The sequence below is a fragment of the Dromiciops gliroides genome, chromosome 5 (assembly GCF_019393635.1).
Source record: "Dromiciops gliroides isolate mDroGli1 chromosome 5, mDroGli1.pri, whole genome shotgun sequence".
Taxonomy (NCBI): domain Eukaryota; kingdom Metazoa; phylum Chordata; class Mammalia; order Microbiotheria; family Microbiotheriidae; genus Dromiciops; species Dromiciops gliroides.
In genome coordinates, this window is record NC_057865.1 from 19,937,826 (window position 1) to 19,965,751 (window position 27,926).

At 43.9% G+C, this 27,926-nt stretch overlaps 1 protein-coding gene across 1 annotated transcript in view; it reads right to left on the reverse strand.

The window, feature by feature from the left end:
- SCRN1 (secernin 1) overlaps nucleotides 1–22,084 on the reverse strand; it is a 62,146-nt gene extending 40,062 nt beyond the window's left edge. The window contains exons 1-2 of the mRNA XM_043967053.1: nucleotides 21,890–22,084; nucleotides 1,253–1,412 (exon numbers count right to left, since the gene is read on the reverse strand). Of these exons, the coding sequence (XP_043822988.1) occupies nucleotides 1,253–1,411 (159 nt within the window). The 5' untranslated portion in view covers nucleotide 1,412; nucleotides 21,890–22,084. The remainder of the gene's footprint in view (nucleotides 1–1,252; nucleotides 1,413–21,889) is intronic.
- Nucleotides 22,085–27,926: the final 5,842 nt, after the last annotated feature.

Genomic DNA, 27,926 nt, shown 5'->3' on the forward strand with positions numbered 1-27,926 from the left:
AACCACTTATAAAGGGCAATATTTATAGAAAACTCAGTACAGTGGAGGTCCTTTTCAGTGCTGGTGGTTAAGACTCCTGGAGCAGCAGGATAGAGAATTTATCATAGTATATCAAATATTTACTGTATGCAGTTATAAAAATAACCTCATACGGTTCAGTGAAGGGGGAATGTTTTAAGTTGTGGTTCATCTGAACCATGAAATAAAGAACAGCATTATACTGGAACAGGGTTTTACTACTTCCCCAGTGAATGCAGTCAGTCCAGTTACACATCCCCAAACTGAAAAGGATCTGTCTCAGAAATTTCTTATAAATTTCTTATAAATAGGCTATTTGGTTAAAAATGGTCTTGCAAACAGTAGGTGCTTAATAAATGCTGGGGGACTCCTTGGTGGTCTAAATAGCCTCTGAGGTCCCTTTTAACCCTGACACTCTGGCCATAGAACTAACCAAAGGCTGGTTCATTTAGACCCAAAGAATTTTTTTACTCAAGAATTCTTCACCCTATCGAAGGAGGTATGGCTTTGTCAAAGCCCCTCTCTACACAGTACTTACCCCCAAACAAAGCCTCTTGGGAACTGGCTAGTACACCAGAGCCCCAGCTGGAGCAGCCATCACTCAGACTGAACTAAGAAGGAATGCCAACCTCAGAGAAAGAATGCAGGGAGCCCAATGATACCCTTCACTCTTTGGTTTCTCCTAATGTGGAATAGACTTCATGGGGGCTACTGTATACTGCACAAAATTAACAACAAGGAAAATAAGTATAAATGCTGGAACTTAGGGATTAGACTCAAAAGCCTTTGACTCTGCATCACACCAGAATGAAAGCCTGGAGTTGGGCAGGGTTCTTACTAAAACCCAATCAAGGTTTAAACCAAACATTTGGCTGTGAAATTCATCTGTCTGTCAATAAACATTTACTAGGTACCTACCAAGTGTCAAGCACAGTGCTAAGTGGGGATACAAAGATAGGCAAAAGACAGTCCCTGCCCTCAAGGCACTTACAATCTAAAAGTGAGAGATAAATCAGATGTTATTGAGCAAGACCTCACAGCCATTTACTCACATCACTGAACCTGAGCCAGTGAAATGACACCAAATAGAAGCCCAGGTGGCAGCTGGGACCAGCACACATGCTTCCCAGAAGGACATCAGGGTGGCATGAGCTAAGTCAGCCCCAAGGGAAGGGAGGAAGGAAGACAAAAAGCCACAAGCCACAGAATAAAGCACAGATCCCTTATCACTCACCTCCACTTTGCTTTCAGGTTCGTGGTCAGCAGCTGCAATATAGACAACCTCTTGGACTTCATCTCTGGGCCGAGCCGAATTCTTCCCAAACACCACCAGCCCATCCTTGGCCCGTGGGGGGAAGGCCACAAAGCAATAGCTGGGAGGAGCCACAGACATCCTGAAAAGAGAGCACCACAAGCGTGATGGAGCTGGGACAAGTTCAGAGCATTCCATCAGCATAATATTTTCCCCCAGAGTATTTTATCCACTAAAATAATATTACTATTGAACTGTGTGCACTGTTGGTCATAAAGAAATCCCAGTTGGTAAACAAGATTGATAAACGGAGTAGAATTGTGGGATAATCAAGACTGGTCAGCTGTGAGTGATGACACTGAGTACTCTTTGGGGCTAAACAAGCCAAGTCATCTATCAACAAGCATTTATTAGGCAACTACTATATACCAGGCATTGGGCATGCAAAGACAAAAGTGAAACAGGCTCCTTCTAGGAGCATATATTCTATTAGTATTGACAACATTAATGGATGGATGGATGGATAGATAGATAGATAGATAGATAGATAGATAGATAGATAGATAGATAGATAGATAGATAGATAGATGATAGGTAGATAGGTAGATAGGTAGATAGGTAGGTAGGTAAATATATAGACAGGATAGATATATGGATAAATACATGGATGGATGAATGAATGGATAGGTGGATGGATGGATGGATGTAAGGATAAACAGATGGATAGGTGAAGAGAAAGATGGATAGACAAACATGGCTGAATAGATGGGATTGATGCCTAGGTAGGTAGAGAGAAGTGACTAATGGATAGACAGATCGATAGAGAAAAGCACATAAAGAATAAATACAAATCATTACAAAACAGTTCAATGCTAGAATGACAACGGATGTCAGAGGCAGCTAAAAGTGCAATGACAAAAGGGAAAGGCCCAAACAGAGGCAATCTGTCACCTCATAGGAAGGCAGGAACACTCTACTTGGTTGTGTCCCAAACCCCACCCGCAGGGCTGGCAGGGTTCCATGCTACCATATGGCTGGAATTAAGGGAGCAAGGAGAGACCAGTGGGAAGTAGAAAAAGTATCTTTTTTAAAAAATCTTGTTTCTGTTATACAACAATGAAGTGCTCCCCACGCCTCGGGTCTCTGCTCCCCTGAACTGGACCTCTGCTCCAACATAGGACATCTAACCTGGCCCACCTCCACACATGACTCATTGGTTCTTCCCTCTGAATATCACTTCAATCTCAGGCTAATATCCTATGGTGTAGAAAGGCTGGGACCTTAGAGATCACTGAGGAGATAAGGAAAGAGGCCCAGAACTTTCAGGTGACTTGCCCAAGGCCAAACTGGAACAAGAATCCAGGTCTTTGGGCTCCAAATCTTAACAAGTCATATTTCTATACCGAGTCATAACTTAGAATTCTCTCATCTGGGGCAAAAACAATTGGGGAAAGGGAAGACAGTAGTGCAGAGGACAGTCTAAACACCAATGCAGTCACACTGAGGGCAGAGCAGCCTTCTTCCTCCCAGAAAACCCAGCCTGCACCCTTGATGGAATTGTAGGAGGGAGTGTGGTGGAGGTGGGTCCCAGGAGTGAGGCACCACGGTAAGACCTGGGTGGAAGGGCAGGGCAGAGATTAGGGATGGCCCAGAGTGGGATGAAAAAATGGGATCATGGCATGTTGTGCAGATTAGTAGAGGGTAGCAAGGTGGGAGGAAATGGGAAGTGCATGGGGCACTGACCTCCCAGCTGTTCCAGAGAAGATGCGCACAACCCCTAGAAGCCAGCACCCTGAGACAAAGCTCCAATTGCCCCCATCCTAGTTCCACCTCTGTTTACTCCTGTCCTTTAAGGTTCATGAAGCAACTTCTTCACAACTGTGAAAAGTGGGTAGTACAAGTATTATTTTCCCTTTACAGGTGAGGAAACACTCTTGGAGAGGTCTAGTGAATTGATTTTGTACCTACTGTTTCCTCTACGTGATGCTTAATAAATGCTAGTTGACTTGCTGACTCATAGAAGGCATTCTTGCTCAGGTAGGACTGCATGATCTCAGGCCCTTCCAACTCAAAGATACTTCATGCTTGTAGCATCAGAGGCTCAGCAGGGGATCTTGATTGGCCAAGGGGGCCTGTGGTGGTTGAACTGAAACATGATCCCTTTGGGTGGTTGAGCCCCACTTCTGAAGGGAAGGGAGATGGGGACATTCAGTGGGAAAATGAGGCAGGTTCATTCTGAGTTAGGGAGAAGAAGGACAATCTAAAGTCTGACCTTGGAGAGTAATGACTGGGGAGTACAGACTTGGCCAGGAAATTTAAGATGGTTTTGGATGGCAGAATAAGCTTGAGAACCCAGGAGATTGTTTCTTTGATACATACTTTTGATTATCTTCAAACCTGTAGATGTCAAACCTTGATATCTATTTCCCTTATAAATAAACTCTAGAGACCGTATTTATTTGGTATGGAATGTGTGTAAAGGAATGAGCATTTATTAAGCACCACTGTGTGATAGGGGTTTTAAAAGAGATAGTTCCTCACCTCAAGGATATGACATTCCAATAGGAGAAGACATGGCATTTGGAGAGACTGGACCAGGGAAGGGAGCTTTGTTCTGCAGGGTTTGAGGACGGAGGGAGGGGACAGATACTGCAGAGGAGATGATGAGACGACTGGATAGGATGTGAAGCTCAAGGATGATCTGGTGTTTAGAGCCAACCAGTAGACAGATGGGCTGAGTGGACTAGTTTGTATAGTCACCGATAAACCAGATTGGGCTCTAGGGGGAGAGCTCCAAAAATGAACACCAAGTTGGAGCTGGGGTTTGAGTCCTGGCACCGCAACTCCATATCCAGCACTCTTTTTACCATGCCAAGCTACCCCATGGGTTGCAATCTGTATTGGTGGATATAACTTCCCACACTGAGAGGCACCTTTGTGTGTGTGTGTGTGTGTGTGTGTGTGTGTGTGTGTATGTGTGCTCTCTCTCTTTCACACACACACACACACAGAGGAATCTTCCTCCCTCTTCCTATTTTTACCATATTCAGGTATGCTTGGGCGAGGGGGGGGGGCGGGGAGTGACACATTATAGGTATTTATATCTTATCTACATACACAATCAATATTTTATACTATCCTGTCCCTGACAGGTCTGATCAATAAAGTCTTGCCTTCTTTGCCTCCCTGGAAGATGGTAACTCACCAGCTCTGCATCTAAAGCCAAGGACTAGCTCTAGAAAAACTGCCCAAGACCCACATAAGCTCCTTGGCTGCCACTGCCCATTCCATCAGGACTCCTGCTGCACAACCAAATGTTCTTGGTGCATTTCAATGCAGTGGTGAGTGTTGACAACAGATGCCCAGCAGTTTGTGGCTCTTAAAGAGCTCATTTTTTTCTGCTGAATTCTGTGACCACTCAAGGACCAGAGGATTTGAAACCACAGCTATTTCTGTAATGGTCCCATTGAACAAGGTCCCTTCCTCCACATTTAGTGGTCAGTCATGGATTTGAACCCAGGTCCTCCAACTCTAAAGTCATTGATTACTCCCTCCTCTATACCACAATACTGCCCAAATAAAGGCCAAAGGAAAACTGAAACAAGCTTCCAGTCATCAATTCCATTATTTCTGAAATCCTCTGATATTTGGGGCTCAAATGCTCCATCTGCACATCTGTCATCTCCCTTATAAACCAAAGCAGCAAAAGATTAATTGTGGCAACAGTGAGGCATTTAAAGTCCTCCACTGAAGGACTCTTGTGAATAATGAAATCACCTAAGCTTGGAAACTCTTTTAAGTGATGGAGAGTCAGAAAGTGAGAGCCCAATTTTACTAATCTCTTCGGGGAATCTCACCACCCTTGCCCTTGGAAACAACACCTGTGTCAGAGTACTCACAACTTGGTTTAAGTGCAGAATGAGTTTCTAACTTGAGATTTCTAGTCCCTTCATGAGGTATGGAAAGTGAAAAGGACAGGAAGAAGACACACCTCTCCCTTTTCTCACTGGGATTATGCAATATCTATCCTCAAGTCATCTTCTTTCATAAATAGTCAAACGTTCTCTTTATTTTCCAGTTAGAAAGTCAGTGGAGTTTTTCACAAAGAACATAAGAGAGAGATGGATTGTGATCATGAGGAAATTCAGGGACTAGAAGGGTAAAAAATGCTGGAGAGCATTTGGATGAAGATAATGGCAATAGGATCAGAAGTGAGCATGTTATCCAAGTATACTACAAACCACCAGGACAGAAAGAAGAAATAGATAAAGAGTGCAGAAAATCTATCACAAACCTGGCATACAGAGTAGTATTTTTGTCACTTTCTTAACAATATAAATTTTTAGAGAGTTGTCTGAGTCACTGAAACATTAACTGACTTGTCCAGGATCATACAACTAGTAGGTGTCAGAACTGGAACCTGAACAAACCAACTTCCTAGTCACCCAGGTTAGAAATTCCAGACTCATCTTTGACCCTCTTAACCACTCTCACTCAAAACTATCTCTATCTCTATCAAGCTGGAAATACTTGGACTACTCACAGGCTCAATCCCACCAATGATTGACACAGGATCTTCTACCTGTTCTGTTTCTGACCAGGGCCAGCTCACTCCTCCATGGGTAAACTGGTGCCCCCCCCACTCTCAAGGAGCTCACCCCACTGATTTTGTACTTAATATGGATACTCAATCAGCAGAGTATACTGTAGGTCATCACCCCTGAGCTCATGAGCTCCAGCAGTAGGAATCGCAGAAGTAGGCCACCATGCCCAGCCCCCCATGATTTTGGAAGGGTAGGTTTCAAATATTCAGAGGAAAAATAGTGAAGGCTCATGGGCTAAAATTATACAGGAAAATTCAGTCCAAGAGGGATGACAATATCTTGAGCATGAAATTCTGAAAATACACCTATACTCACACACACACACACACACACACACACACACACACACACCAATTCTGATGAGGAAGAAAAGCAGGAATTGTATTTAAAAAAAAGACTGGCATAGATGCACAGGAAACTCATAAGCCAACTTAGACTTTTCAAAGATGATGTACAGAAGGCATAAATGCAAGGCCACACAATAAAAAATGAGACCAAAAACATTGCATGACCTTATAAAAATGTGTCAGGCTTGGTTATTTTCAATATTGCAGTGATCCAAGACAACTCTGAAGGACTTAATGGAAAATGAAATCCATCTACAGAGAAAGAACTGATGGTATCTGAATACAGATAGAAGCATATTTTTGTTAGTTCCTTTATCTGAAGTTTTGTTTTTTGTCTGTTTTCTTTACAACCTGGCTAATGTGGAAATATTTTGCATGACTACTCATGTATAACTTATATTGAATTGCTTGAATTCTTGGTGGGGAAGGAGGGAGGAAGAGAATTTGGAACACAAAGTTGTTTTTTTTTAATTTGATATCAAAATTTGTTTTTACATGTAATTTGGAAAAATAAAAATTCTAAATAAGAAAAAAAATGTGTCAGGAATGCTAAACCTTACAAGGATTTGAGGCTGGGGAGAAAAAACAAAGTCAACAAAAAAGGGTTTTTTTTAAAGTTCTGTTGGGAGGAAAAGGAAGATCAAAGAAAGGCAAAGACCTTTGCTTGGAATGGATGGGATGGTGACTGACAACAGAGCAGGTCAAGCTGCTCCATTACTACTTTGCTTCCATTTTCTCTGCCAAGAAAAATGATCTTTGACCCAGAAATGAGAGAACAAAAACAACCACAGGAAAATGATGCTATTTTTACCAGACCAATTTTGCCAATTTCTGTTGATGTACCATCATCCTCCTAACCCAGATTTTCAAACCTATCCTGGAGACATCAGTAACTCCTCCCCCATCCTCCTCCAGTCCAATCAGGTACCACCTGGTGGCCATAGCTCTCCTGTCTTCTGTTCACCAGTTAAGCCCCCATCACCTCTTGCCTAGATTAGTGTAATAGCTGCCTAGCCATGCTCCCTATTCCCAAGCTCTCCCCTTTCCAATCCAGCCATCCTACAATTGTCAAACAACATTCATAGCACATGAGAATAGACACAAAATTCCCCTGCTCAAAATGCTACAGTGGTTCTCCATTATGAAAAGGCTAAAATATAAACCCCTGAGTTTAACATTTGAGGGTCTCATCAATCTGGCTCCAATCTACCTTTCTAGCCTGATTTCATATTTTCCCTCTAGTCATATAAATTATATCACCATCAAACTGGATTGCCTGGACTCTGTGATCTCATCCTGAAACTCTCTTGCCTTCATACATTGGCATATGGCTGGCTACTGCCCTCCTTGCAGAGAGAGAATGAACTCAAGATGAAAGAAGAGAAATATTTTTGGACACAGCCAATGTAGGAATCTGTTTTGTTTAACTAGCTTAGTTGTTACTTGGGTTTTGTCTTTGCCTTTTTTTTTTCCTTCAGTAGGGGAGGGGAGATGAATGGAAGAAAAAAAGCAATGCTTATTAATTAAAGAAAAATAAAAAGAAGAAACGAATGAGGCATGGTGATATAAAAACCAATTTTTAGCTTAAAATAATTTTCCATTGATAATACTTTGACCCTAATTCCAGTCTTCAAAACCTAAAGCTTAGAGAATGGGAAAATGTTGCACATTAATCTCTCTCTGTCTGGTTTCTTCCCTTTCCACTTCATTTTCCACACAGCTGTCCTAACCATCTGAAGGCACAGGCCTATCCAAGTCATTCCCCTGCTCTAAAATCATCAGTGACTCCCAGTGGTCTCCAGGACAAAATATATACTCTGTAGCCCAGCTATCAAGGTTCACCACAACCCAAATCCAACTTCTCTTTCCAGATTTTTCACTCCATAGTGATGGACTTGGGAATCAGAAAAACTCAAGTTAGAATTCTGCCTCAGAAAATTTACCATCTGTGTGGCCCCACATAAATCACTTAACCTCTCTCTCCTTCAGTTTCCTCATGAAGATGAGGTTAATAATAGCATCTCTCTCTCTGAAAGGACTGTAGTAAGAATCAAATGAGATAACATGGAAAGAGTTTTGCAAACTTTAAGGGACTCTATAAAAGCTACATTATCGTTATCATGATTCCCCTTCATGCATTTTACACTTTAGCTAATCTGGAAAGATCATTCTTCCATGGCTTTGTCATTCCTTCTTCTACGTCCATGGCTTAGGCCATGCTTAGAACGGACTCCCTCTGCCATCTTTGTTTATCGGAATCTGTCTCTTTCATCAAGGCCAACTCAGGATCCACCTCCTCCACAAAGCCTTGCCTGAGGATGTGGTTTTGTTGTCTAGGTCTCTCCTGTAGCCTATTACACTCTACTTGGGATTACATTTATTTCCAGATACATTGCATCTCCCAGAAGAAACAAAGTTTTATGTGGACAATGGCTGTCCACGATTTTATTTGTACCCAAAGAGCTCAGGACAATACCCTGGCTACAATAGGAAGTCAGTGAGTCAGCAAGCACTTATTAAGCATCAGCTATGTGCCAGGCATTTAACAAATGCTTAATGAATGGAATTATGAACCTAACTTTAAATAATAAAAACAGATCAACATAAGAGATATCATCAAAAAGCCTCCTGACTGGAAAAAAAGAACTGTGGATTCTGAGTGCATCCTGTTTGTACTTTTGGCTGTTTTTTTCTTTTTTTGAGGTTTTTCCCTCGTGTTCTGATTCTTCTTTCACAATATGACTAATGCAGAAATATGTTTAATGTGATTATACATATATAACCTATATCAGATTGCTTTCTGTCTTGGGAGGAGGGGTGGGAAAGGAGGGAGGGAAAAAAATTTGTAACTAAAAATCTTATGAAAATAAATGTTGAAAGCTACCTTTTACATGTAACTGGAAAATAATAAAATACTTTTATGATTTAAAAAAGCCTCCTGACTGGATAAGGTAGACCAATCATAATGGTAGAAAGGAATAACAGAGGGATAGTGTAACTGCTATTCTGGAACTCACATGATGCTAAGGCATTTAATAAATGCTTACTGAATGGAATTATGAACCTAACTTTACATAACAAAAATAGATAACATAAGAGATATTGATCAAAAAGCTTCATGAAGACAAGGTGGAGCGGTAATGTGATAGTAGAAAGGGATAATAGAGCTCTGAAACCCACTGTGCCCAGAGACACTGAGGAGGATCTCCATCGTGCTGACTACACCCACTATGTGAAATCTATAGGTAGCATGGCATGGTAGAAAGAGTAATCCTCCAAATCTGAGGATCTGGGCAGAAATACTGACTTTGCTGCTTGCTACCTGTGGGGCCCTGGGCAAGTCACTTATAACCTTAAGGGACCACAGTTTCCCCACACGTAAAAGGATGGTGTTGGACTGGATGACCCCTAAGGTCACTTCCAATTCTAGATCTTTGATGCTCCAAATGATCATAAGACACAGCCAGGAGTCACAGGAGATGAAGAAGCACAGACAGATTTCAGGGTTGCAAGGAGTATCCCATGAAGGTACATTCATAGACCATCATTTGCTCATATACAAGATTATCTGCATAAAATATGCCCTAATGTATAAAGAACATTATCCACGTGTCATTTACTTGCTTTATCATTCCTTCTGGTCTGATTCTACAGCTATACAAAGCTGTTACTAGCATAGGGAGAGTAGGGCTTTGCCCCAGGGAACCTTGTTTCTAAACACCAATTTGGATTCTTGCCAGATAATACAACTACATTGATAGTTTAAACCAGTAGAGCATCACCAGGGTGGGTGCACTGCCATGGAGCTGTTAAACTAACAATCACGGTATCACCAATAATTAGAGAAATTAAAGCAATTCTAAAATTCCACCTTACACCCATCACACTGGCAAAAATGACAAAAAAGGAAAAATAACAACCATGAATTCAGTTCTACAAACAAAATGTAAGCTCCTCCAAAGCAGGGTCTGTTTCATTCTTGGTTTTATATCCAAGAAAGTTAGCACAGTGCCTAGTACCCAGTAGGCTCTTTTTTTGTTTTGTTTTGCTTTGGTTTTGTGGGGTAATGGGGGTTAAGTGACTTGCCCAGGGTCACACAGCTAGTAAGTGTCAAGTGCCTAAGGCCAGATTTGAACTCAGGTCCTCCTGAATCCAGGACCGATGTTTTATCCACTGCACCACCTAGCTGCCCCTCAGTAGGCTCTTAATAAATGTTTTCTGATTGGCTGATTAAACACCTACTTTGTTCAAAAGAAAATTGTCTCTGCTCTCAAGGAGCTTACAACAGGGATACCATAGGTAAATGCAAAATAATTTCAAGAGTTATTGAGTTTTATGTATATGTATAGAGATATATAGACATAACCTATATCAGATTACCTGCTGTCTAGGGGAGGGGGGGAGGGAGGGGAGGGAGGGAGAAAAATCTGAAATTGTAAAGCTTGTATAAACAAAAGTTGAGAACTATCTTTACATGTAATGGAAAAAATAGAATACCTTATACATTAAAAAAAATAAAACAAAAAAAACATAACATATGGACAATTAAAAAAAAGAGTTATTGAGTTCATTGTGCTGTAAGAAATGATGAGCAGGAGGATTTCAGAGAAACCTGGAAGGACTTGCATGAACTGATGATGAGTGAAATAAGCAGAACCAGGAGAACACTGTACACAGTATCAACAACATTGTGTGTTGATCAACTGTGTTAGACTTGATTCTTCTCAGCAATACAATGATCCAAGATAGTTCCAAAGGACTCATGATGGAAAATGCTCTCCAAATCCAGAAAAAAAGAACTGTTGAATCTGGATGCAAATCGAATCATACTATTTCTATTGTTTTTGTTGTTTTTCTTTTTTGAGGTTTTTCCTTTTTGCTCTGATTCTTCTCTCATTACATGACTAATGCAGAAATATGTTTAATGTGATTGTACATATATAACCTATATCAGATTACTTGCAGTCTTAGGGAGGGAGAGAAGGAGGGGAGGGAGAAAAATTTGAAACAAGAAATCTTATAAAAAACAATGTTGAGGAGCAGCTAGGTGGCACAGTGGATAGAGCACCAGTCCTGGAGTAAGGAGTACCTGAGTTCAAATCTGGCCTCAGACATTTAACACTTACTAGCTGTGTGACCCTGGGTAAGTCATTTAACCCCAATTGCCTGACCCCCCCCCCAAAAAAAACCCAATGTTGAAAACTATCTCTACATGTAACTGGAAAATAATAAAATATTTATATGGAAAAAGAGCTATTGAGTTCTAAAGACTTGAGAGGGTGGGAGGAAGGGGACAGAAAAGGGCTCTTTTAGGAGGTGGCACCTGAACTGTGGCTTTGAAGACAGAAATTCTAAGAGATGGAAGTCAGGGAAAAGTGCATTCATCCAGGAAGATGAAAATGTCGATAAAAAACACCTATTTGTTTAATGCCCTTGATATTTATGGAGTCAATCACCATGTGACCTAGGCTTTCAGGCAGACATTATTTTTAAAGGTTACATGTAATCAGAAGGAAGGCAGGAAATACTGAAAGACAGATGGAAGGGGTCAGGGTGAAGGCTATTCATCTCAGCATCATGGAGATGATACCTTTTAGAGGGGACAAAGAAATACATCTTCGACTTTTATGGAAGAACTATGGTTCTCTCTCTTCCACCACAGACAAAAACTGTGGCCGATGTCAGTTATTAGCATGATTATACAACAGACTTTTCCCGTTTTCTTACATACTTCTCTGATTGTGGGCAAGGATACTAATGGAACTAGGGAGGCTGAGTTAATCCCCACACTTCCCTCCAACCACCAGGGCAGTTGTGAGACAGGAAGCAATGCCCCCAGCAAACCTGGGGGTATTTCAGTGACCTACCTCCTGGACGCTTGATCTGTGACCTAGCAGTGGGTGCTTTGGAAAAGGAGAGTATAGGAAACTGTTTTAGGACATTAGCAAAGAGGCTCCTCAGATCTCATGGAACCTCTTGCACAAGACCAGAACTGGACAGCTCCCCTCCACATAATCTGTGATTTAGCTGCCGTGACCGTTCTTCACACACTACAAACCATGCTTTTGCAATGCTTGTACCCTATGCCCGGAATCTACTCCCTTCTCATCTCTACCTCTTGAAATCTCTGGTTTCCTTCAAAACACATCTCCAGTGCTACCTTCTACATGAAACATTTCATGAGAGGACTAGTGTCCCCTCCCCCAAACCACCTTGTCTTCATGCTGTATGTATTCTGTATACCTATAGATGCAGATGATGTCTATCTCTTCCATTAGAGTGTAAACTCCTTGAGGACAAGAGCTGGTTCATTTTTGCCTTTGTATTCCTGGTTCCGAACACAGTACCTGTATACAGTAGGTACTTTGAAATGCATATTAGTCGATTGCATTCTTTTCAATGATATGTCGATAGTTCTGCTGGATCTTTGTTGTTACAGTATTTTCTTAACTTTTAAAAGTTTAAGTAGGGGCAGCTAGGTGGTGTAGTGGATAGAGCACCAGCCCTGGATTCAGGAGGACCTGAGTTCAAATCTGGCCTCAGACACTTAACACTTACTAGCTGTGTGACCCTGGGCAAGTCACTTAACCCCAATTGCCTCACCAAAAAAAAAAAAAAAAATTTGTGATGGCTTTCATTTCTTACATTGCAGACTTTTTCCAGTGTCCCCCTCTCCATAGAACTTCTCATCAAAAAGAAAAACCATCCAGCAGAGCCATACCTAGGAGGTGACAATGGTCACTTTAACTTAGAGGATGATGGCAGCACTTGTATTCTGTTAGTGGATAAAAATAACTGAACTTAATGCCAGGTTAATAAAAAGGAGTTAAAATAAGTAGCTACCTCTGAGGCTAAAGCCCAGGAGAGCCCTGCTTCCTCTCCCCAGCTTCTCCCTTGGGGATAGAGCACAGCCTCACAGGTCTTGGAGCCTGAATCTACCTTCAATCTGAATCTAAAGTCGTTTCCCAAGGGTCTCCTGAACCAGGCTCTGTGTCCCAAGTGCAAGATCTCTCTATGGGGTAGGTAAGGGGGAAGAAAGCATTAGATTTAGAATCAAAAGACCCACATTTGAATCCTGGTTCAGCTACTAGTGACTTTTTTGGCATGTCACTGCACTGGGAGGATTGGAATTACTCACTTCTGAGTCCCACCCAGTTCTATGTCTATGAGTTTATGAGGTCTTCCTCTCCCCCTCAATGGAATTTATCTTAAACAATTTATTCGAGGATACCTCTCATCCCCCTCAGACCAGCACCCTCTCTGTGATGATCATTAGGGATGCCAGAATTACCACTTACTTCTCTGCCGTTAAGCAAAACCAACAAATACCATGACCTCATCTGAAAGTATATGCAACATTAAGCATCCACAGTCCCTGCTTCCCCCCACATCTGTTCTCTAGAACTAAGACTGGTCAATACATTTAACCTGAGTTCTATGCTGAGTCTTTTCATCACATCCACACTGAATTTCCAATGAATGCTATCAACTCTCCCAGCTACTCATGGGGGGAAAAAGTGAATTGTGCCCTCGCAGTCCAGCCCTAAGGAGTTTAATCCCTCAATAGTCACTCTCTAGGCTGCTGAAAGGAGGCTAAAGTTAACCCATTTGGGGGGTTGAAATGCTGGTCAGGCGTAACTAGGAAACAGCTCCTAGAATGTCTAGACAAGGAGGGAGGAAGCTAGGTCAGAAAAAAAGGTCTTTGTCTTCAAGTTCAGGCGGTATTTACAGAACTGGATGAATGCTCCCTCAATCACTGGGGGCTATTAATGGCCTCTCTCCTACAGAATGTCCTTCATTTCTTTCAGTGAAACTTCTAGAAACATTCCTCATTAGTCATCATCTACTCTAGTAAGGAAAAGATCTGGTTCAGGGCAGCATGAAAACGTCCATCCCAATGAGAATCCTGGGGTGAAATGCTTTTTCTTGCAAAAGTAAATGAAACAATTATCCACACTGATTCCCTATTCCTTTCCCACCCCCAAATACCACCAAAAAATTACTGTATTGATTCACCTGAAAGAATTATTAGCATTCTGCTGGATTGTAAATGGAATGAGTTTTGACCCAATGAGAAACTGATTTTCTATTGTATTTTTCCTATTGAAATGTAAATGAGTAAATTAAATTGTTGGTGATGGAATTTTTTAAATAAAAAGGGAAACTATGAAATATAACAGAACTGTAAGGCAGCACCATTGAAAGAGTCCTGGATTTCAAGCCAGATGACCTGGTGTATATCCCAGCCCTGCCACTTGCTACCTGTTAGCCCTTGGGGCAGTCTTTTCTAAGACCTCATTTGGGGTTTTCCTGGCAAAGATGCTGGAATGGTTTGCCATTTCCTTCTCCAGCTCATTTTACAGATGAAGAACTGAGGCAAACAGAGTTAAATGACTTGCCCGGGGTCACACAGCTAGCAAGTCTCTGAGGTCACATTTGAACTCAGGTCTTCCTGAGTCCAGGTCTGCATTCTATCCACTGCACTACCTAGAACAAGTCTTGTATTGATGAACATCTGAACTGATACACATTCTGCTGGCTGATCAGGCTGAGTATGAAAGAAATTTGGCTGGAGATAAGTAAGCAGGGAGAATAACACAGCCTAACTATCACTAAGACCCTCCTATGTCTAAGTGTTGTCTCAGTAGAACCCAGGCTGCCAGAAAGTTGGCCATTGAGTGATTAACTTTGGAGAGGCAACCCAAGAACAATGGAAACCTAGAACCTTATTACCAATGTTTTACTGCTACAAATATTCATTGCCTTCAATACATGCCTTGGGCTGTTCATTTGAGGACTGGTAGTCAAAATTCTCAAATACAAAGGTTTTCTCTGAGTGGCTAGCTGATCTATCATAAGGGTCTTTAAAATCGTTGGGGAATATTGAAATGGAGGGTAATGCCTAGAGGAAATGTTTGGAATGGTTCTTCAATTACAAGTCACCCATAAGGGAAGAGTTGGTCAGTCTCTTGGCCATTCATTCTCATCTGATCCCCACTGGGACAAAGGCACGCATCTCTATGCAATTGGTGATACATCTAAGAATCACAGTATTTCATGGAGACAGAATCTCAGTGTCCACAGGCGCTACACATAAGCAAAAGGGATTCCCACAATAATAGATCTGACAAGTCATCATCCAGCCTCTGCTTACAAACCTTCCAAGAGAGGGCACCCATGGCCTCCCCAGACAGCCCATTCTGCTTTGGGATAGCTCTCATCAGCAAGTTTCCACCCATAACCTCACTTCCACATGACTGCCCTACCAATATCTGAAGCTCCCTGCAGCCCCCACTGCCAACCCCCAAGCTCCTTTTCTCCATATTGGTTTATTTTCACCAGAGCCTTGATTTCATCCGTTTAGAGAAGCCCCAGTGTAGAAACTCCCTTCACAGGTAGTCTTGGAGCGGAGGTTCTTCACCTGGGATCCATCACTTGTTTTTATTTTAATATTTTGATACCCACATTTCAATATAATGGGTGTCCAATGTAATCCTACATACTTTATCTTATGTGCCTAAAAGATTCTGAGAAGGCTTTCCCAGACAGCCTGAGGGTCCTTGACACATGAAAAGTTAATAAGAACCCCAGTCTTAGAGAACTGCCTTACTCCCCCATGGCACAGGTGGCTTGAGGCAAGCAAATCTGCCTTCCTGCAGGCTCTTTCTTTGTAACACCAAAAGGGTTGCTCTCAAGATGAACCTGTAACAGTATCTAAGCAATGAGGATTTATGTATTCTTTCACCAAATTCTACCACAATGAGTAAGCACTTATTAAGCTTCAACCGTGTTTCAGGCACCACAGTGGGCACACAAACAAAGAAAAAACTTTGCCTTCGAAAAGATTAGAGCATAATGAGGAGACAAAGTCTTCACCAAGAGTCCTCCATGGGTATAGAGTCGAGCCTGGTTTCTTAAGGCTACACAGAGGGAGAGCACACTCTATAACATGTTCTACCAAACTGCAAGGACCCCCAAAAGACCGATCTGTTACCCAAGGATTGGTCTGCTAAATCTGGAATAGCTCAGCACCAGGTTGGCCTCAAGGGGACAAATTTTCTGGCTGGAAGAGCTCTCCAAGACCATCTGCACAGAGGGCTTGCAAACTGCTTTGGATAGTGCCAACGCTAATAAAATTCGATCCGTGACATATTGCTCTATTTCATAGGATTGTAAAAACTCAGAGATGGAAGGGGCCTCAGAGGCCTCCAGACCAACCTGCTCAGGATCAGGATTCTCCTTGGTAGAATACCTGACAAGAGGCCATCCAACCTGTGTCTGCAGACCACCAATGGTAGAGAACTCACTACCTCCCATGGATCTCATTTCTCTTTGGGCCAACTCTAATAGTTTTGACTCGAAATCTGCTTTCCTGTGACTTCCCACTGCCCTTGACTCCCCAGCATGCTATATGTCATACCCTTCCAGGTTTTAATTAAGGGAATTCCATAATAAAATGACATCATTTATTCATTGATGTTTCAATAGGAGAAATACAATATAGAAAATCAGTTTCTCTTTAGGTGTAATTGGCCCTGTTTTCAGTTTAGCAGAAATGCCAATAAGTCTTTCAAGTGAGTGGAGCAAAACAAGTCTGGTCTCTCTGGGATTCTTTATATAAAAACTGGGAGTTTGGAAACTTAGCATACTGGGAAGGAAGGACCATAGAAAGAAAACCCAGTCAGCCCTTCTGCTCACTACCTACATGACATTGGGCAATTCACCACTCCGTCTCTCAATTTACTCCTCTATGAGATGAGAGGGTGGGACTGGCTGGCTTTGGGACCCTTCCAACTCTAGATCTGTCATTTTAATTTAAGAATATTACTTTAAAAATAAGGAAAGGGGGGGCAGTTAGGTTGTGCAGTGGATAAAGTACTGGCCCTGGATTCAGGAGGACCTGAGTTCAACTCTGGCCTCAGATACTTGACACTTACCAACTGTGTGACCCTGGGCAAGTCACTTAACCCTCATTGCCCCAACCCCAAAAAGTTTAAATCACCACTGATGTTTCAGTTCCATGAGCCTCTTTGATAATAATAACAACAACAACAACAACAACAATAATAATAATAATAGACAAACTGTCCACATATTCTGAAGAGGTTAACCCATTGTCAAGGTTATGACTACAGAAATCATCTAGCCCATTTTGCCAACGTTTGTCAAGAAAGCCATTAATACACCTGTGTGGTTCCATCATACATCCCAATCTTCACCCATTGTGTCAGATAAATAGAGTGACTAAATACACAAAATGAGACAGCTCCAAGATGAGGAAGAGGAAGAAGGCAATAGGATTTCAGTACTAGAGAGAGGCTGCCAAACTAGCTTTGTAATGTTAATTTCTTTAATCACTTTATTAATTCCCTTCCTGGCTACCACCAAAACTATTAGTGGTAGAGGTAACTGACTGTTGCCTAGGGCTGTTTCCACAAGATAGAAGTGGAGGTGGCACAGTACATAAAGGGTTGGACTTGGAGACAGGAAAATCTGAGTTCAGATCCAACCTCAGTCACTTCCTAGCTGTGTGACTCTGAGCTAGTCATTTAACCTCTGTCTGCCTCACATAAGGATAATGATAGTACCTACCTCACAGGGTTGTAGTGTGAGGATCAAGTGAGAAAATTCATTTAAATATTATTAATTTGTTATTATTTATTAACTTTAATTTTAGGTTTAGGGTATTTAAATATTATTACTATTATTACTAGATAGAATCATGTCTCCTCTTCACTGGGAAAGTTTTCCAAAGAGCTAATGAGTCCCTTTTGATGCTCTGAATGCCGTGACCAGTCTCTTTGGTATGGTTCTTTTTAGCACAATGGATTGTGCCACTGTGAAAGTCTTTTGACAAGCCCACCAATTGCTACATCGGGATCTCCCCCACCCCATGTGCTTCCTCCACTCTTGCCTAGCTCATGGTACCCATCACTGAGTAGGGATGCTCTCCAACTCTGACCTGGTCCAGAACACCATCCAGAAATCCTGCTTGACAGTCCCTGTCAAACATTATCCTGAATCTTGGACACCACATTGTGGGCAAGGCATTTACTGGTGGAAAAGGCAACCAAGATGGTGAATTGCCACTTCAGGACATTGGACTAGATGACCTTTTAGCTCCCTTTCGTATGATAGCTCATCAGCTATCCAAGGGGCTGTATTCTACTTGGCCCCAAAGGACAGAAACAGGAGCAATGGGTACATGGGACAGAAGGGCAAATTTAGATGTAATATAAAGAAAAACATCCTAAAAACCATCCTTATCCCAAAATGCAGTACAAGCCATTGGCCCACCTTACTGCAAACCTTCAAGGGAAGGCCCCTGCTCAGGTATGACCCCTTCATTCAAGGACCAGTTGGACTCGTGTCTTCCAACTCAATTTTCACGACTCCCTTGCCCCTCAGCTCCTCTCCATTCACTTATACTCCAGCCCTCACAGTCATTGAATTCAAATCTTCCTTCATCAAAAGGTTCAAAGCCATCAGGCACAAGCCCTCCCATTTACCCCTCTCTTCCTCCCAGCATCTTTTTCCCAGTGTCCATCCTCTTCAGCTTCCCTCTCTCAGAAATGTCCCTCCTGCCTCACTGGGTTCCAAATGCCATCTCCAGAGCCACATCAAACAGCCAAACAGAAATGTGTCCCTTGTTCTGTTTCCTCTTGGGTCTTAGCCCCGGTTTAATTTTCCTGTGGCAACTTGTAAACCATTTGACTCAAATTAGGCGTGAAAAATTCAGGCTCCCCCCAAAATGAATCAATTACCCACCTCACCAAGGCTGCCTCAAAACCACAGTAAAGTCTGCTGGGTTGTGTATGGCATTTACCTTTTGGTTTTGTCTTGCTTTAGATGAAGAGACAGAACATTATGACTCCCGTTGAGTTTCTCAGAAAAAGATCTTTTACTCAAGATTTTGCAAGCCCCATTTTGTTTTTAAAAACGAAATCTCAAAATGTCTCTTCTTCCCTCCCCAAATGACACCTCTTAGATTCCCTCACTTCCTCCAAGGCTCAGCTCAAATGCCACCTCCTACAAGGGGTCTCCCATGATTTCTGTAGTTGTGAGTTCCCTTCTTACCTCGGCACCACCAAAATGACTTTGCCTTTACTTTGTATTCATTTATATTTACTTCTCTGTGTAGGAGTTATTTCTGGTTGATAAAATGAAAGCTCCTTGAGGGCAGGAACTGGCACAATGCCTAGCACATAGTAGGCTTCCTTGAATACACAGATGAAAGATTAAACTCCATGGTGGGGGGGACCATCCTAAAATACAATTTAATTCAAATATTTTAAAGCTCCTTCTAGGAGCCAGGCATCATGCTATTGATGATGACACAAAGGCAAAAACCAAACCAGCCCTGCCTTCAAGGATCTTATATTCTGCAGGAGGGGGCATACAACACTTTTACAGAGACAATGTTAGACAATTTCAAGAGGGAAATAGGGAAGAGGATCAGGAAAGGCCCCTGTGCCTAAACTGTGCTCCAAAGGAGGTACAAGGATTTTGAGGCAGGGAGGAAGGCATTCTGAACATTGCTCAAGAGAGCCAAAATGGAAGGTTAAAAAAAAATTTCCTATACAGATCTTCTGATCCCCTTGTCTACCTATCATCTCTGTCTCTGTTTGTCTCTGTCTCTGTCTCTGTCTGTCTCTCTGTCTCTCTCTCTCTCTCTCATTATCAGTGTGGGGATCTCTTAATGAAGAAACTATCTCTACAAATGTAGCCCAACAACTACTCTCTAACTCTCCAAGCTGCCTAGCACCCTAAGAGGTTGATCCTTCAGCCAGGATGTGTCAGATATAAGGTTCAAACACAGCTTCCTACCTCAGAAGCTGTCTCTTCATCTACTTCAGTATGAGCATTTATATCTCTAAACAGTTGTTACATGTTATTTCATTTGATCCTTGCCTCAGCCCTGTGAGGTAGCTGATACTGTTAGCCCCCTTTTCCAAATGAAAAGAAACAGAGGCTGAGAGGTAGGTGCTCTTATTATCCCATTTTACAAGTGAAGAAACTGAGTCTTAGAGTGGTTAGGTGACATTCTAGGAGTCCCTCGGTGTCTGAGGATGGATTTGAATTTGGTCTAACAGACTCCAAATCCAACTCTCTAACCACTGGGCTACATACACTTAACATCCTACCTCAAACCTGTCTCTCTCCTAAAATCTGAGCTTCATTGCAAGAAGCAGTCTCTGACTTCCCTGCTGAATACGGCAAGAATCCCTTGGGTAGCTATTGATTTTTCCATCAGAAGCTTAATACCATATGGAAAATATATTGATGTTGAACTGGGCTTTTCTCTTTAAAACACACACACACACACACACACACAACTGATTTAGCATGCTGCCATTTTGAATTGTTAAGACAGATTTCTTCCCAAAATGCTGCATCATCTGGGCAGGGTAGGCAGAGGCAGTCACCATATTCACAGCAGCAAATGTGAGGCGCAAAGGTTTCCTGAGGCCGTTGTGAAGCTCAGGTATTTAAAACGGAAAAATCTAAATATGTGCAGAAGCCTTGCCAGATTCAATCCCAATTCAGCTTTGCCCTAGTGACAAGAGCATTCAAAGGCACGTAGGTGTGACCGATGTTCGCCCTATCTCCAAGTGTGACTGCTTTCACATTTTCAAAATCACGAAACACCAAACTTTTTCTTCTTTCTTTCCTTAGGCTTTGAAGGGCAGCCAACACCACCCTCCAGGGAGGCAGAGGCGGCCCAGGAAGCTCCTAAACGACCGCTAGAATCTCAGACGAAAAGACAAGGCAGTGAATGAGTCTCCTCCATTCACTCAAGTGCAAACATGCAACAGGGCCCCAGGGCCAGCCCTTCTAGGCGCCCCTCTTCCCCAAGGTGAAGCGAAGGGGAAGGAATGTCTGCTGCCCACTCTCTATGCGACAACCCAGCTAGGGGGCCGGGGCAGGGGTATAGACGCAGGAACGGCCTCTGGGGTCATTAAATACACTCCAGTGGGAGGCTGAGCATCTGAAGGCCAGCATGCGGCAGCCGGGCCAAGGGCACGGGCGGGAGGTCTGTAAGGCGAGTCTAGGCAGCCATGTTAGAGTCCTCCAGACAGGTACGGGAACTCTCGGGAAAGGGAAAGAGAATGGCCGGACAGCCTGTTTCTGTAAGGCCAAACCGGGGGTGGAAAGGTGGGGGGCAAAGGGGAGCCCTCTCCCGCAAACCACTCCGCAGGACAATGGGGCGGGCGAGGAGGGCAGGAGGGATGCGAGAGGAGCAGCAGGGAAGGATGGACCGCTCGCACACAGAGCGACAATTGCCCAGGCACCCGCAAGGAGGCAACTTGGGAAACTGCCTTGGAAAGAAAGGAGACGAAGTGGGGGGAGGGGCAGCGGGGCTGAAGAAGGGCCCAGGGCCCCTGCTTGGTTGGTTGGCTGACCTCTCTCCCCCTCTAGGGTCTAGCCGGGCTGCAGCTTGCATACCCAGCCATACTGCCACGGCAGTCCGGGCGTGACCGTGACTGAGGACCAAAGCCTGGGGGAAAGGATGGGGTGGGGGAGGAGAACCCCGGGCGAAGGGGCCGCCCCGGGCTCTAGCTCAGGGCAAACCCGGCAGGTGCCTCTGACTGCTCAGTGCCCGGCAGGCAGCAGCCCCTGCGAGATGCCCAGCACGGAGGGCGGCCGCGGCCGCGCAGCCGGCTCACCTGGCTGGGCGCTCGCGCTCTCCCTGGCTTGTTCTGTCTCGGCACCGCGGAGGCGGCGGCGGATGCTTCTGCTGTTAAGGATGCTGCTCCTGTGGCTGCTGCTGCTGCGGCAGCCGGGGCTGCAGTGGCTGTAGCAGAAACTGCCCGAGCGGCTGCGGGTACTTCCCCGCCCCCCTGGCTGCTCTCTCACCACCCCCCACCCACAGGTAACAGCTGGCCCTGGCCCACGTGACCAGGGACCCCCCCCCGCCCCGGTCCCCAGACAGCTGGGGCCCCTCCCAGCCGAGGCGGAGGCTGCAGGAGCTGGGGACAGCACGGTGGCCCCAGCGTCCGTCAGCGGCCAGCCTAGCGAGCAGCGGTGGCAGTGCGCCGGGGTGCCAGGAGGGGAGGGGAGGGGGAGGGGGCGGGGAGGGAGGAGCACCAAGTCGGAGAGAGCTGCGGCAGCCGGGGCGGGTCCGGGCACAAAGCGGCCCCCTCGGGTGTTTGCTCCCCGTGTGGATGCCAGCGATGCAGTCCCCTAAAGTGACGTGCTCTGGCTCCCCATCCGGCCTGGGCAGTGCCTCCCTCGCGGGCATCGCCCCCAGCCCCCCCCTCCCCAGTAACCCTGGGCCTGTTGCTCTGACCTTCACGAGGGCTCTGAAAGTGAGAGCTCCTCCTGAATTCCTTTCCCTGGACCCTGTTGCTCCGAGGGACTGCGGCAGGGTCGGTGCAAGACTTTTTCCGTCTCGACCTAACTAAGCACATTAGGGATGGTACAAAGAGAAATAGGTTTGGAGTCAGAGGACTTGAATTCCAATCCTACCTCTGCTATTGATTCCTTGTATGACCTTGGGCAAATTTCTTACACTCGCTGGTCCTCGGTTTCCCGTAGGGTGGTACAATAGGAACAAGAAGGATTAGGTTCAAATTCTGTTTCTAGAGTAGAATGAACAACATTGTTTTAGGAGGTGGCTATCGTGGGAATCCGGTGTCCCTCACTATGCAAGGTTTTGTTTCTTTCTGTTTCTTTTTTGCTTTTTTTCCATTGGCTGTGGAGGTGGAAGCAAGAGAAAGACCAGTGATACATTTGCAGAAAAATAAAAGAACTCTGAAGCATTTTTAATGGCGTTGGAATGCGGGAGGGAGGGAGGAAAACGACAAGCAAGGAACCTTTGAAAGCTATTGCCCAATTTATTATAGACTTAAGAGGAAGAGCAAGCTGCCCAAAATAGATTGTCATTCAACTTTAGTCATTAAGCCCTGCTATAGTTCCAGAAACTAGGCAGAAAAAGACCACCCCCAACCACAGCACAAGACCCTAAATATGTTCTTGGCACTGGCGACAGAAAGCCTGACTTTAAGTAACTTACATTCTACGGACTCTGTAGTATTCAGAGGCGGGGCATAAGGGGGCATCTATGTAAACTATAGGCAAGAAATTACAAAGTAGGATCATAGATTTAGGTCTAGAAGGGACCTCAAAAGTCACCTGGGTAACCCCCTTATTTTGCCAATGAAAATTCAAGGCCCAAAGAGTAGAAATGATGTGCCTGAGGTCACATTTGACTTGCATGGTAGTTTTTGAACACAGGCCCTCAACTCCAATTCCAGCACTTTCCAGTTTGGAGGGGATAGAAGAAGACATTCTGAAAGAGGTAGTCAAGAGCTGTGCTTTGAAGAAAGTGAAGAATTCCCTAAGGAGAGAAGGAGCATTCTAGGCAATCCATGCAATCGTCAGGCTCCCTTTGGGGAGCACTAGAATGGAGAACATGGGAGTGGGGAGGGGGAGGGGGGAAAGAGAGAGAGAGAGAGAGAGAGAGAGAGAGAGAGAGAGAGAGAGGATAAATGGGGATGAATGGAGTAATAGGAAATAAGACAGGACGCTTAGGTAAGAGTCAGATTGTGGAGGGGCTTGAAAGCTAGCCTGGGGAGTTGATGCTTCCTTTTTTTGTTTGTTTGGGTTTTTTGTTTTTGTTTTAGTGAGGCAGTTGGGGTTAAGTGACTTGCCCAGGGTCACACAGCTAGTAAGTGTCAAGTGTCTGAGGCTGGATTTGAATTCAGGTCCTCCTGACTCCAGGGCCGGTGCTCTGTCCACTTCGCCACCTAGCTGCCCCTGATGCTTCCTTTTTGAGGTCATTAAAAGCCACTTGAGCTAGGAAGAGGCACAGTCCCATTTGTGTTTGAGGAGCATCCATTGGGCAGATGTGTGGAGAATGGATCATAACAGACCAAGGACATGGAATGATATCGAGAGTCCCTTCTGGCTCTAAGTCCTAGCACACCCCCAGTGATCCCTAGGTTAAAAGGCTTCATTAATTTGTCTTTGAGGTTTCTTTGGCTGTAGACATGTTTCAGGTATTCTGGGCCTCTTGGAGCCAGAGCAATAATGGATAGGAAAATAGATGACTCACTCTCTGAGTACCATCATTCTATTCCTTGGCTTGTGAAGGTTCCAGAGCTCATTGGTTTTGGGCTTTGGGTTGGTTGGTTTGTTTTTATGCACCCAACCTAAAACACTTAGGACAATATTCACTGGGGAAACTGTGACTTTTAAGAAGTCTATTGCCACCTGTCAGATGTCGGCTAAAATGAACATTTGTTAAGAGTCTGCAGCAGTCAAGACACTGTGCCTTCCTTATCTCTTATCTGTGACATAAAGTCAGAGAGATGTCCAAATTACATTCCTAAAACTTCAAATGTTAGAGCTAGGAGGAAGCTTGGAGAACTTCTCATCCAGTCCTTTCTTTTGACTTATGAGAAAACTAAGTCATGGAGTGAGTCATCCAAGGTCACAGGTTCTTCTAATTCTTAAGACATGCAGGGGGTGCTAAATTTGGAGCATTGAAGTTAGAGACAGGAAAGTGCTGAATTTAAAACATTTTATTGGAATCATAATTCATGGCCACTAGGGGGGCCCCTTCTCACCTGCACACTTCCTTTCCCTGGTCCTAACTGGGAGGGCTTGGCAATGGACATATGAAGATGTATACACCCTTGGAATCAGAGTACCTGGGTTCAAATCCTGACTCTACCACTAATTCCCTGCATGATCTTAGAAGACAACTCTCTCCGGGCACATTTCCTCATCTATAAAAGGCCAAAGGAAGGGAACAAGCACTTATTAAGTGCCTACTGTGTGCCAAACATTGGGCTAAGGGCTTTACAAATGTGATCTCATTTGATCCTCACAACAGCCCTAGGAAGTAGGTGCTATTTTGATCCTATAAAATTAGGGAGTTGGACCAGATTACCCCTGAGGTCTCTTCCATTTCTAAATCTACCATCCTATAACAGTCCAAGCTAATGGGAGGGAATGATAATGAGGAAAGACTTCAGCCCAAATGTTTGAGGGAAGGAAAACAATCCCCCCCTTCCCCCCCCCACACACCAGGCAGAACTATACCCGGGGTGGGACAACTAGGGTTTTGTCCAGGGCAGGACCTAATCAGAGGGTGTTGATAGCACTTTCAGTCCTCAGAAGCACATAAACAAGAGAATTTAGCACCTAGTTAGCAAGAATTAATTAAAACAGAAAATTAACAGAGAATGGGCCAGGGAAAACTCCCCTGCCCCCAACCCCTTGCTGTCTATCTGGCTTCTATCCACCTGTCTCCACCAGCCTGCAAATGTGGGCTCCTCTCTGTGTTGCTTGAAGGCGGGGTGGGGGTGGTGTTTGTCATCCTCATCTCAAATGCAAGAAATGCCTGGTGATTGTTTTGTTTCTAATCACAGCCCAGTGGTTATCTACTTTTTCCGGATGTTGAGAGCTTCTGAGGCTCTAGAGGTCACTCATTCAATTCTCTCCTTTTACAGAAGAGGACATTGAGGCTCAGAGAAGTAGAGGCAATTGTGCTTGAACTCGAACCCAGCTTCTCCAAGCCCAAATCTATTGTTCTTTTCCATTGCATACCCTAGGCAAAGAAGCCCCAGGTTCCACCCCTCTGCAGCTCCATAAACCTGTATTTCTCTGCATTTTCTCTTCGTATGTTAAAAAAAAAGTGAAAGAAACAAAAGGAATTAAAAATGAGAAATCTTCATTCCCGTCTTTGGCATTTATATGCACTGTCATGAAGAGACACTTAGTAGAATCCTCTCTGTAATCTGGGAAAGTCACTATGGGAATATCTCTGGCCTAATTTAGAATCAGTGGTGTGAGAATGCTATTTACTTAGGGAACTTAAATGCCTGATGGTTAAATGTTAAATCCTGGAGGGGGCACAAGAGGCCCCAGAACTACTTTCCTGATCATAGTTCCTAATTTCCATTACTCTCAAGGACTTTTATCAATTTTAAATGTAGCCCAAAGGTGGAAAATTCATTTGGCCAATGGAACAAATGAAGGGGAAAGGGATGGTGTGAGCATGAGGTACATGATAAACCCAGTGAGTGCCTGGCTATGGGTCTGAGGCCACCACTGTTGTCCAGAAGATGATGGGATCATTGCCCCAGGTGATTGTTGGTTGTTATTCAGTCAAGTCCTGCTCTTCCTGAGCCTATTACGCCAATACTGTCCTTGGAGTTTTCTTGGCAAAGATACTGGAGGTTAAGTGACTTGCTCAAGGTCACACAGCTAGCAAATGTCCAAGGTTGGATTTGAACTCAGTTCTTCCTGCCTTAAGGCCCAGCAGTCTATCCAGGAAGTCATCTAGCTGCCCTTAGTACTCCACAGATATTGGGGCCCTAGAATAAGCCTATATTAAGCACTCTGACAACCTATACACAAAAAGATACCTACAAGATAAGCTGCCTTAGGGAGAATAGCACTAACAGCTACCTTAGGGGGACGAAATCGAATGGGAACATTTGCAAAAAGTGGCCCTTTGAGTTGTATCTTGAAGGCAGTCAGAGATTCTAAGAGGCGCCAGTTAAGGAGGAGAGCATTTCAGGAATGGGGGACAGACATTACAGTCTTAAGTCCTGCCTTTTTTAACTTGAATACAGGCACAGGCTGAACCTTATTAAAAACAAAACAAAACTTTATAATGAATATTCAGAACGTCCCCAAAGTCTAACCACTTTAAACTGCACTAAGACTTCTGGGATCACCTATATCTATAATCTAAATCCAATGCAATTCGACTAGTGTTTATGAAGCCCCTACCTGTATCTGAGGCACTGTGCCTAGAGATGCAAGGACAAAAATGTCCTCCAGGGTGTCACAACATAAATAGGCAAAATAAATACAAAGGAGTTATGGGGGCAGGGGGAGGGCTATCATCTGGGGGACTGAAAAATGTCTTTCGTAAAAGGGTTAATACCTGGATTGTGCCAAGGACTTACAACTCACTGCATTTTTAAAAATAAGTTGTAATCGGGGCAGCTAGGTGGCGCAGTGGATAGAGCACCGGCCCTGGAGTCAGGAGTACCTGAGTTCAAATCCGGCCTCAGACACTTAACACACACTTACTAGCTGTGTGACCCTGGGCAAGTCACTTAACCCCAATTGCCTCACTAAAAAAACAAAACAAAAACAAAAATAAGTTGTAATCATCAAAAATAAAAACGCGAACATTTATTTAAAAATAAAAGTTTTAATGATGCTTTGGGTTGGTTTGTTTCAACTCGAGTCATTTTCCAATCTAGAACCGGCCCACCCCAGCCAAGCAGTGACCTCATCTGACAGCAGATATATGGCATTCCATCCTGGGAATCCCTCACCCATTTACAGAGTCTTCTCTCCTCCTGGACCAGCTCAATCCCACTTCTGAGTTCTCCTGCCTTTGGGGCAGGGTCATTTTCCATTTGCCTTATTGGAGTTGCTGTGTGCTTTCTTCACTCTGCCTCGGTTCATTCCTATTTTCCCGAGTTTCTCTGAATTCCCCATAAAGGATCACAGGTTTAGAGCTGGGAGAGACCTCAGTGGGGCTCTGGTCCAGGGCTTCTCAACTTTTTGCCAGAGAAATTTTTACACAACCCCAGGCATATAGGTATATAAAATGGGTACACATAACCTTTTTCTTTTGCCACATTTTTTGTGATCTACACATTCAGTTATATGACTCCACATAGGGGTTTCAACCCACAGTTTAAGAAGCTAGGCTTGGGGCAGCTAGGTGGT